This window comes from Akebia trifoliata, chromosome 1 (genome assembly GCF_017979445.1).
Source record: "Akebia trifoliata isolate Shusen 1 chromosome 1, ASM1797944v1, whole genome shotgun sequence".
NCBI classification, from domain to species: Eukaryota; Viridiplantae; Streptophyta; class Magnoliopsida; order Ranunculales; family Lardizabalaceae; genus Akebia; species Akebia trifoliata.
The window spans coordinates 20,977,764-20,989,432 of NC_141375.1; the positions used below are offsets into that span (position 1 = coordinate 20,977,764).

General features: G+C 35.9%; 1 protein-coding gene and 1 pseudogene across 1 annotated transcript; both read left to right on the forward strand.

The window, feature by feature from the left end:
* The first annotated feature begins 7,319 nt into the window (after positions 1–7,319).
* LOC147410900 (uncharacterized) lies at positions 7,320–7,760 on the forward strand. Its single transcript, XM_086428679.1, has one exon. The coding sequence runs from the start codon at positions 7,320–7,322 to the stop codon at positions 7,758–7,760; it is 441 nt and encodes a 146-aa protein (XP_086284805.1).
* A 2,864-nt stretch (positions 7,761–10,624) lies between these two features.
* LOC147410901 (secreted RxLR effector protein 161 pseudogene) lies at positions 10,625–11,284 on the forward strand (annotated as a pseudogene).
* Positions 11,285–11,669: the final 385 nt, after the last annotated feature.

The following is an 11,669-nucleotide window of genomic DNA, read 5'->3' on the forward strand; positions in this document are numbered from 1 at the left end:
AGTTATTTATGGTTCCTAGACCTAAACTAGGTGGCGACTCCCATTTCTCAAAAGTCTCCCATTTAATAAATCGGACCCTTATCCATTATTTAGTGAAAGAAGGGTCGAGGCGATTTCAGCTAGAGAGGAAATGTAGGCTAACTTGGCTCAATTTTCCAAGATAAACTTAGACTTGGAGACCACCAATAAGAAGCCGGTAGATCTCTATGATGTTTTTCAACTGAAATTGGCCAACTACAAAGAGAGAATACAGAGGAGAGATGTAGAACTGGCAGATCTCTAAGAAAAAGTAAAGCAACAAGAGCTTGAGAGTTCCCTTAGGGTTAGTATTGAGACGACTAAGGCAGCTCATACCAATGAAGATGAGGTTGAGACCAAGAGACTGTTGTGACAACTACAAGCCCAGTACTCTTGGTTGGCAGAAGAAGTTTCAACTAAGGCCTATCATGAGGGTTTTAAGGCTACTGGGCTTCAGTATGAAGAGCAGGATGATAAAGAAGACAAAGATGATGAATGTCCTACTAGTCCTTTTATCAAGGAGATTTTCAGTTGGTCTGGTGACCATGGGCGAGTCCTAGCCTTCCAATTGGATGTAAAGGGGAACCCAGTTGCCATCCTGGATCGAGTCCCAAGTGAACTTATGGAGGCTGGGAAACCATAGATTTGGTGACTGGTTCGCATGCCCTTGTTAGTGACCTGCCTCTTGATCTGCCTCCTATTTGCATTATCGACATTGATCAAGATGAGGCCGTCGACCTTTTGAATTCTGCTGTTGAAGTCTTATCTCCTGCCAACCAACCATTAATTGCCGAATGAAGATCTGTTTATTGGTTTCTATTGTATTTTGATTTTGTTGTTATTTTTGTAATGTCCCATCTTTGGGATTTCTATTATATTCTCCTTGCTATTAATGAACTTTTTCCTATGCCAACTACTAATATGCCTTTAATATGAACTTTATTTCTCCGCACTGTTCGCACTGCACACTCAATTGCTTAATTGTTCTCTAACCTAGCATAGATTTCAACACAATATTTTACTTAACGACATCAAAAGATCTGTTCCTTTGCACTACTTAAGTCAATTGTTAATCTGCCTTCAATGTGAACTTTACTTCTTCGCATTGTTTGCACTGCACACTCAACTGTTGAACTGCTTATATTTACTACATCTTCCCCCCAGGTTCTACCTTATGTAAATCTTACTTAGGTGGAACCTCTTTGTGAATAACCACATAAAATTTTAGAGAAGTACCTTTGAGTTACTATCCTTCCAGAAGGTTCTAACTCGGTGTTACATAGCATATGACTAAATGGCTTTCAAGGCATAATACTCACCTTTGTTCATGAAAAGGCTTTGCTTCAGTGCTTTTATTATTCTAAGGCAAACTGTAATCATTCAATAACCTTTTCTTAACCATAGGCAAAGAATGATTGCGAGGATTTGCTTTTTTGCTAAACAAATCTCTATGGTCTATTACTTAAGACATAGTATGGTCATCCAGTACTTCCCTCTACTGGTTAAAATAGAGGAGAGCTATGATGACCAGACCCTAGAAAGAGCCCAACTCAGTGTTATTTTACTCGTGCCAGAATAAGCCCCCGACCAATTTCTTACTCTACCAATTAGGCAGAGAAGACCTACGTAGGCCCAGATCCAGGCGAGATCCATCTTCAGTTCTATTATACTTGTGGCAGAGTAGGATCCCGACCAACTTCTTATTCTGCACGTTAAGGCAGAGTAGACCCACGTAGGACCGGATCCAAACGGGATCCATCTCGAGTACTCTTGTACTCGTGATAGAGTAAGACCCCGAGTAGCTTCTTACTCTGTTAATTAAGGCAGAGAAGATCCATATAGGCCCGGAATCAAGTGGGATCTACTTTTAGTGCTATATTACTCGTGTTAGAGTTGGGCCCCAACTAGCTTCTTACTCTGCCAATTAAGGCAGAGAAGACCCAAGTAGGCCCGGATCTAGGTAGGATACATCTTCAATACTAAATTACTCTCATCAGAGTAGGGCCCCGACCAGCTTCTTATCCTATTAAATAAGGCAGAGAAGACCAACGTAGGCTCGGATCCAGGTGGGATCCATCTTTAAGTGTTATATTACTCTCATTAGAGTTGGGCTCCGACCAACTTCTTACTCTACCATTTATGGTAAAGAAGACCCACATAGGCTCGGATCCAAGTGGGATTTTATTAATGCTAAATCCGCTCAAAGGCTACTAGCAATCAAAAAAGATTTATTTATTGATAATATCTTTTTAGGTTACATATATTCCACGGTCTAGACAACTCTTGGCCGGTCATTGTAATCAAGTAATATACTCATTTTTGGCTTACTCTTACTACTCTATATGACCCTTCCCAATTAGGACCCAATTTTTCACTATTTTGCTCTTCTGTGTTCTAGAATACTTTACGCAACACTAGGCCTCCTTCTTTGAACTTCTTATGACGGACTCTCTTATTGAAGTAGTTTTTCAATTTCTTATGATAGCTATCCAGCCTTATCAACACTACTTCCCATTTATATTCCAACAAATCTAGTTCTGCGATTATCTACTGGTTGTTCTGGTCAGTCTGCATTACTCTTGATCTTATTGTGGGGAAGCTATTTTCTGTTAGAATCACTATCTCCATGCCATAAGCCATAATGAATGGATACATCCCTATGGAGGTTCTGGCAGCTGTCCTGAAGGCTCACAGTACATCATGCAAGACAACGGTCTCCCTTCCCTTTGTTTTTCCCAACCTCTTCTTTAGTGTGTCTATTAGAACTTTGTTAGTAACTTCAACCTGTCTATTGCCCTGCGGATATTGTGGCATGGAAAATAATTGCGTTATCCCATGCTCTTGATAGAAATCTATGATTTACTCTCTTGTAAATTGTCTTCCATTGTATAAGACTATAGTGCGTGATAGACCAAATCAGTAGATTATGTTTTCAAATACATAATTCTTAGTTGCAAACAAGAATCGACTAGGTGATCCTTTTGATGCTTTCAACATCTTATTTAATAACAAACACTAGCATAAAATTATAATGAAAAGAGCATTATCTTACTACATGAAAATTTTTAAATTTGACAACATAATTCACTTGACACGAACCATCAAATTTTTTGGAGGTTAAATTTGTGGCCATCAGGCCGACAAATTGGGTTTATTTTTTAATAAAAATAAAATTATTTCTTATATAAACTACTGTGTGAGCAAAAGGAGAAAGGGGAAGAAAAAAAATGCAGAGATCAGAATCCTAATCCTAACCTTCAAAATGTGAAACATAGAAATGAAATCCTAACCTACAAGACAGAGGTCTCTCTGAATCTCACATCTTTCTCGATTTCACATTGATGGAGTTTAAATCTTTCTTGTTCCATATCAATAGAATGTGTGTTTTACTAATTAGAGTAAAACACCATAATAGGAGTTTTTCTTATGTAATTTGATTATGAATATTGATTTGATTACCTTTATCTAACTCTTAACTGTATTGGTGGCTATTGCTCTGCATGCCATATCTATATATTTAAGGAAATGAACTACAATTCTTCTAAGTATGTGTTATTTGAAGAAATAATTGATAATTGACAATTGAGAATGATTGCATTTTTTTTTCTAAATGATGTTTAGAGTTTGATTTTCAATTTAGCACTTGTTCTTGAATTTTCAGTTTTTTAATTATGATAAATGCTTTTGTAAATATGATACTCATTATAATAAATTTTCTTTGAAAAGTGCTATCGTCTTTGACAAATAATTCGTTGCTTTTGTTTTAATTCATTTAGATTTATTACAAGATCGGGTTGTGACACGTGCCTTTGAATGGAAATCAAGGAGGAACAAGATCTAATTAGTTGACCCAAAAATCTTTGGGATAAGGCTTCGATGATTATGATGATGGAGACAAGATAAATCAAGAACTCATTGTAATCAACATGGCTTAGATTTGAAAACCTTACAAACTGGATTTGTACTTATATTTTAGATTTTATTTAATAAATATCGTTTATGTGGAGTGTGGGGATTGAGTTTGAATGATTGCATGGTGACCGTTGGATGGCTTGGGTGTACAACTGGATATCCTATATTAATGTTATGTTATTGTTAGTAGGTTAATTTGCAGGCTTTATTAAACTACAAAAGAAAAAAAAAAATTAATAATTAATTTTTTAATAGTTGAAAGTTACCCAAATTTGACGGTCTACAGTTGTCAAAATTTCTCCAGACAAATTCTACGATTATGGGTATTTACAGTTTTTTAGTTAATTTTGATGTTTTTGGGCTGTCAAAAGAAAAAAAATTTTGACAGGCAAATTTGATGGGATGATCCACCAAATTTTACAAAATTTGACCGCCCTCGGCCGTCAAATATGACATTTTTTCACATAGCGTCTCAATCCCTAACCCAATGAAATATCATAATCAACCTAATATGAAAAGTTTCCAGGTATTTCAGAACTTGCATGCCTCCCAACATCTTCGGATATAATCTTTTAGGTATTAGTGGGACCTTTCATGTTTAAAATAATCCTTGGATTTTTATATAGGGCTGCTATTGGCATTTCCAACTTTTACTTATTAGACCCAATTTCATAAATTATTTATCACACCCCAATTAAAGATTAAAACACATCATTTAAGGATTAAAAAGGTTTTGCTCAAATTATTATCTCCACATTACAACACTTACTATTATAATTAGGCTCATATAAAATCTTAAAAATTTGAGAGAACTTCTATTGGCACCCCAACTTTTACTTATTCTCAAAAATTTAATTATTTAATTATTTTTAATTGGAGTGTAATAAGTAAAAGTTGGGGTGCCAATAACAGCTCTCTTTTTTTCTATATTTGATAGATTGAGATCAATGATTGAAATAGAGGATCACATCCTTTCAAAGTGAACACCAATGATCAATATTCAACATGAAAATTTTATATATCTTCGTCATGATCAATGGTAGACTTGATCAAATGTCTCATGCCAACGACACTGATAGGTGCCCATGCCTTGGAAATATAATAGTCATAATTTGACCAGAAATAGGCGATTTGTGAATTTGATGGCCTCATCAGTTGAATCTACCTGCCACTTTGTATTAAACAATCAATAATTATAGATGTTTCTCAGCAGCCCCCGTGCAACCAATTTGAAAAAGCAAAATTTACTTTTTGAAATATTTTAGACTTAAAAATAGTGAGAACATAATATAAAGGACTGATTCAATCCAATATCTCTATATTTAGATGGAGGATTTTGGTTCAAAATCTGTATAGTGTGCTATGCAGATCAGCTTTCGCCAAGTCTTGATTCCATAATATGTTAGAATAATTATATTATATCCATGATTTAAAACATTGGAATGTAATCCACCCACATGTGTTGATAATTTTTTATAATAGAAATGTATCAATGTTGATCGAGATTGAAGTGAAATATTTGTTTTGGTGCAAATCAGTTTTGTTTAGAAAATATATCATAAACAGAAATAATTAAAATATAAATTAAATGTAGAGAAAGAAAATTAAATTAAAAAAAAAAGGTAAGGAAGACTTGTCACTTTGGAGAGAAAATTCAAAGATCAAGACTACACATTAAACACGATGTCTTTAAGACAGTTTCCTTCTTACTCCGGTGCCAACATTCATAAGCGTCTAGCTCCCATAATACAATGATCTATGACAGAGAAAGTTGCACTTCAATATCTTTTTGTGGCAAACCCAAATATGTTGTGTACTCTTGTAAATTATAAATCACTAATTAAAGAAGAAGAGAAGCGAGATATTGAAAATTAATTAACTGTATATTCGAAAATAAGATTTAAATAGAAGGAGAAGTGACTGTTCGTGGATAGTGCCAGGAAGAGACACCTTTCTGAATTTCTGGGCAAAACAGTCTGTTGGAACCTTAATCCAACATTGGGCTTATGTGTGAATGATAATGTATTGTGGATTGTTATATATATTTAAGCCCATTTAAAAAGTGGTCTACTAAGGTTTTGGGCTTTAATGTATTTGATAGGGTGTGGGCCTTTAATGTGTAGAGACTTAAGGGTATTTTCCATCTTTATGATGGGCTGAAATGGAAATACCAAAAGATAACAAGGATTCAGTTATCTATTTATGGTAGTTATGGTCCCCAAATCACACGTTCCAGATTCAATTCTTTCTGACTTCCCATCAACAGAGAGATATAGAGAGAAAAATCAGAAAAAGAAAAGAAGGAGACTAACAAAGAAAGAACGTGTTGATTTGGAAGTCCAACTGCTCGACTCTAAACAGTGATTGGTTGCTATGGATCCAGGTATGTTTCCGCAGATTTGTTTACATTATCTCGATGATTTGACATGGAGGATCTTGGTTATTATAAATATTAGTTTAAGGTTTCAGCCTTGTACACTTACAAGTGGTATCAGAGCCTTCTTCATGTTAATCCATTGAGAATCAAGTTTGATTTATGTTTCATAAAATTAGATTTTGTTTTATATATATATATTTTTTTTGGAATTTTGCTGTGAGCATATATTCAATGTTTTGAATCAACTTCTGTGGATTCAAATTCAGGCTTTTGGATTCAGTTTTTTTTTAATTAAGAATTTTTTGTTTATTAATATTGTTCCTAGTTTCCCCATTTATGATTTTCAGATTCATATTTTCTAGTTTCAGTTTATATATTTATATTCTTTTGGTTAAATCAGTTTGTTTATTTATGTATTTTTTTTTATGGATCCAGTTTTGATTAAATTCGAATATTGGTATGTTTTATATATATTTTGAGATGAATTAATTAAAACAACATGTCACCTAAGTGATCTCTCTTGTGGAAATTAATTTGTTTTGGAATATAAACGGTTACGGCCATGTAAATTATGTGAATATTGACTGGCCCAAAGGAAGGACAATATTTAACAGAATTTACATATGCACCTGTAGTAATAAACACGTGATGATTATTAATTTTTTTATATGTGACCAATAAATCGGCCCAAAGGAAGATTTATTTTTCGACATGTTCTTATTGTCACTGTTTGATTATTGCACCAAGATATCACTCACAAGTTAATATTTTCTTGTCCAAAGACAGCATATTAATGGAGTGCTCGGTATCTTGAGATGGGATTTACCTTTATTTGAATTTATAATTACTTTTGGTTTTGAGACTTATGTAAGCTTGTTTTGTTTGGTGGTTGTTCTCTGATTCAGCTTTAAATAATCCTGCTAATATTACTGCCAACATCAACTCTATTCCTATGTTAAATGGCACTAACTTCAAGTCATGGTAAGAGAACCTCTTGATAGTTCTCGGAGTCATGGATCTTGACCTTGCACTAAGGGTTGATCATCCTACACCTCTTATGGATAAGAGTACCTCTGAAGAAAAGATGGATGTGGAAAGGTGGGAGAAATCAAATCGCATGTGTATGATGGTCATGAAGAAGGCCATTCCGGAAGCATTCAGGGGTACAATGTCTGACAAGATCACTACGGCTAAGGAGTTCCTTATGGATATTGAAAAAATGTTTGTCAAGAATGAAAAGGCTGAGATAAGTACGCTCTTGATAAGTCTAATCTCAATGAGATATAGGGGTAAAGGCAATATCAGGGAGTACATCATGGAGATGTCTCATCTTGCTTCCAAACTGAAAGCACTTAAGCTAGAACTCTCTGAGGACTTGCTGGTGCATCTACTTCTGATATCCCTTCCAGCACAGTTTAGCCAGTTTAAGGTGAGTTACAACTGTCAGAAATAGACTTGGTCTCTGAATGAGCTCATCTCACACTGTGTTCAGGAAGAGGAAAGGCTGAAACAAGATAAGACAGAGAGTGCTCACCTGGCCTCAACCTCTAAGGACAAGGGAAAGAAAAGGAAAAAGGGTAAGGAAGCTGCAAATACAACACCTCAAAAGAAACAACAAAAGAAACAGGATGAACCGATAGGTACTGGTTGTTTCTTCTGTGGTGCTGAAGGGCATAAGAAGAAGCATTGCACCAACTATCACGCATGGCGTGCTAAGAAAGGTATGCTTCTTAATTTGGTTTGTTCTGAGGTTAATTTAACTTTGGTACCTAGACACACGTGGTGAATAGATTCTGATGCAACAACTCACATCAGTGTGTCTATGCAGGGTTGCCTGAGTTGCCGAAAACCAAATGATAGTGAACGATACATATATGTGGGTGATGGCAAGACGGTTGAAGTTGAAACAATAGGAAACTTTCGATTATTGTTAAAAACTGGATTTTATTTGAATCTTAATGAAACATTTATTGTACCGTCTTTTAGACGGAATTTAATTTCTATTTCTACTTTGGACAAATCTGGTTATTCTTGTTCATTTGGGAATGGAAAATTTAGTTTGTTTTATGATTCAAAATTGGTAGGTTCCGGTTCGTTATCAGGTTATGATAATCTTTATTTAATTGATACAATTGCTTCATTTAATGAATCCCTGCAATTAAATACACGAGGTATAAAAAGAATATTAACCAGTGAGAATTCGGCCGCATTATGGCACAAGAGATTAGGCCATATCTCCAGACGGAGAATAGAAAAACTTGTGTTAGACGAAATTCTAAACCCTTTAGATTTTACAAATTTTGATGTTTGTATTAACTGTATAAAGGGGAAACAAACCAATAAAAGGAGATTTGTAGCCAATAGGACTTTGGAAGTCTTAGAACTTATACATACAGATATTTGTGGGCCATTCCCTGCGGTTGTTTGGAAAGGTCAACAATATTTTATGACATTTATAAATGATTTTTCAAGATATGGCTATATATATCTCATTCATGAAAAGTCACAGTCGTTGGATGTGTTCAAAACTTATAAGGCTGAAGTTGATAACCAACTCAGCAAAAGGATCAAAAACGTCAGATCTGATCGTGGTGGTGAGTACTATGGTAGATTTGACGGTTCAGGTGAACAACATCCAGGACCATTTGCTAAGTTCCTAAAGGAATGCGGTATCGTCCCACAGTACACTATGCCGGGTTCGCCCACTATGAATGGTGTTGCTGAAAGACGAAACAGGACGCTTAAGGACATGGTAAGGAGTATGATTTGTCATTCTACCTTACCAACATCACCCTGGGGAGAAGCACTTAAGACTGCAGCATATATCCTGAACAGGGTTCCAACTAAAGCGACTACCAAAACCCCTTATGAACTTTGGACAGGCAAGAAGCCTAGCTTAAAACACTTGCACGTTTGGGGATGTCCAGCTGAGGCAAGACCTTATAGGCCTAATGAAAAGAAACTGGACTCAAGGACGGTAAGTTGCTATTTTATTGGATACTCTGAAAGATCTAGGGGCTACAAGTTTTATGATCCCACGACTAAGTCGATTTTCGAATCAGGAAATGCCCGGTTCTTTGAGGATGTTGAGTTTGCGGGAGGAGATAAAGATAGGGATTTTGTCTTTGAAGAGGAATATGTTGATATTTCCACAGGTGCCATTGGCATTGATCAGGATCTCATTCCTGACTTTGTACATGACACAATAAATCAAGACAATGTAGAAGAACCTTCCATTCAAGGAATTGTTCCAGAAGATCCAAAAGAACAAACTCTACCACCTTAAGAACCTATGCCACTAAGGAGATCCATTAGAGAAAAGAGAAGTGCAGTGCCAGATGATTACATTGTATTTCTCTAAGAACAAGAGAATGATATTGGAATGATGGAAGATGATCCGATCAACTTCCGTCAAGCCATGGAAAGTTCTAACTCTCAGAAATGGATTGATGCCATGAATGAGGAGATTAAATCTATGAAAGACAATGACGTGTGGAATCTTGTTCCATTACTAAAAGATACGAAACCTATTGGTTGCAAATGGATATTTAAGACCAACAGGGATTCAAAAGGTAATGTGGAGAGGTACAAGGCTCGTCTTGTCGCAAAAGGCTTTACACAAAAAGAAGGCATTGATTATAAAGAGACTTTCTCTCCAGTTTCTTCAAAAGACTCTTTCAGCAATATAATGGCATTGGTGGCATATTTCGATTTTGAGTTACATCAGATGGATGTAAAGACAGCGTTTATCAATGGTGACATTGATGAAACGATATATATGATGCAACCAGAGAACTTTGTGTTGGAAGACCCTAATAATATGGTTTCCAAACTTAATAAATCCATCTATGGGCTCAAGCAAGCATCTCGACAATGGTATTTCAAGTTTCATCAAGTGATCATCTCATTCGATTTTGAGATGAATTTAGTTGATGATTGCATATACCATAAGTTTTGTGGGAGCAAGTACATTTTTCTGGTTTTGTATGTTGATGACATTTTGCTTGCCAGCAACGATATAGACTTATTGCATGAAACCAAGAAATTTCTAGCTAAGAATTTTGAGATGAAAGATCTTGGTGAAGCCTCTTTTGTATTAGGTATACAGATACATCGGGATCGCTCTCGGGGTATTCTTAGATTATCACAAAAGAATTATATTGAAAAGGTTCTCAAGAGATATGGTATGCAAAATTGCAAACCAGGTAACACCCCTGTGGCTAAGGGAGATAAGTTTAATCTCAGTCAGTGCCCCAAGAATGATTTTGAGCAAAAAGAAATGCAAAAGATTCCTTATGCATCAGCAGTAGGAATCTAATGTATGCTCAGGTTTGTACACGTCCGGATATTGCGTACGTTGTTGGGATGTTAGGCAGATATTTAAGTAATCCAGGAATAGACCATTGGAAGGCAGTCAAACGGGTCTTGCGGTATTTACAGAGAACAAAAGACTACATGCTCACATATTGGAGGTCGGATCAACTTGAGATCGTTGGGTATGCTGACTCTGATTTTGCTGGATGCCAAGATAGTTTAAAATCTACGTCAGGCTATGTTTACCTGCTAGCTGGAGGTGCTATCTCATGGAAGAGTGTTAAACAATCTCTTATAGCCCCTTCTACCATGGCAGCAGAGTTCATAGCATGTTATGAGGCGTCAAATCACGGAATATGGCTACGGAATTTTGTCACGGGGCTGCGCATAGTGAATGGTATAGAAAGACCACTCAAGTTATTTTGTGACAATAAGTCAGCAGTGTTGTATTCCACTAACAACAGGAGCTCGACGAAGTCAAAACATATAGACATCAAGTTCCTAGTTGTCAAGGAAAGAGTTCAAAGTGGACAAGTGTCTATAGAACACATTAGTACAAACTCCATGGTTGCGGATCCGCTTACTAAGGGATTGCCACCCAACGTGTTTCATGAGCACACTGCTCGTATGGGTGTCATGTCATTTGAGGATATGGAATTTTAGTGGGAGTTTGTAATTTATATGTTTCTATGATATATAGACATATTTTCAGTTATTTCAGTTTATGGATACTTTAAGGTTATTTTCTGCAGAAATAAAGTTTTGGTTTTATTTACACTTTGATTTTGGTAATGTTTGATCTCACTATGGTTTAAGGTTGGACCAGTTGGAAATAGGTATGTTAAGATCACATTGCATGAAATTTCCATGCTACACATCCACATCATGATCCATGTCATTTAGTTATATCGGCATACGTGACCATTGATGGGTCGAGTTACGACAAATGTAACGAAGGCTGCTTTGATCCTATGTTAGTATGATTAATGGATCGGATTGAATATAGATACATTTCGGTAATAACAGCAAAGTTGAGCTCATACGGTTA

Excerpts from the sequence above, each read along its gene's own strand:
- LOC147410900 (XM_086428679.1), top strand. The coding sequence starts at position 7,320 with ATGGATCTTGACCTTGCACTAAGGGTTGATCATCCTACACCTCTTATG.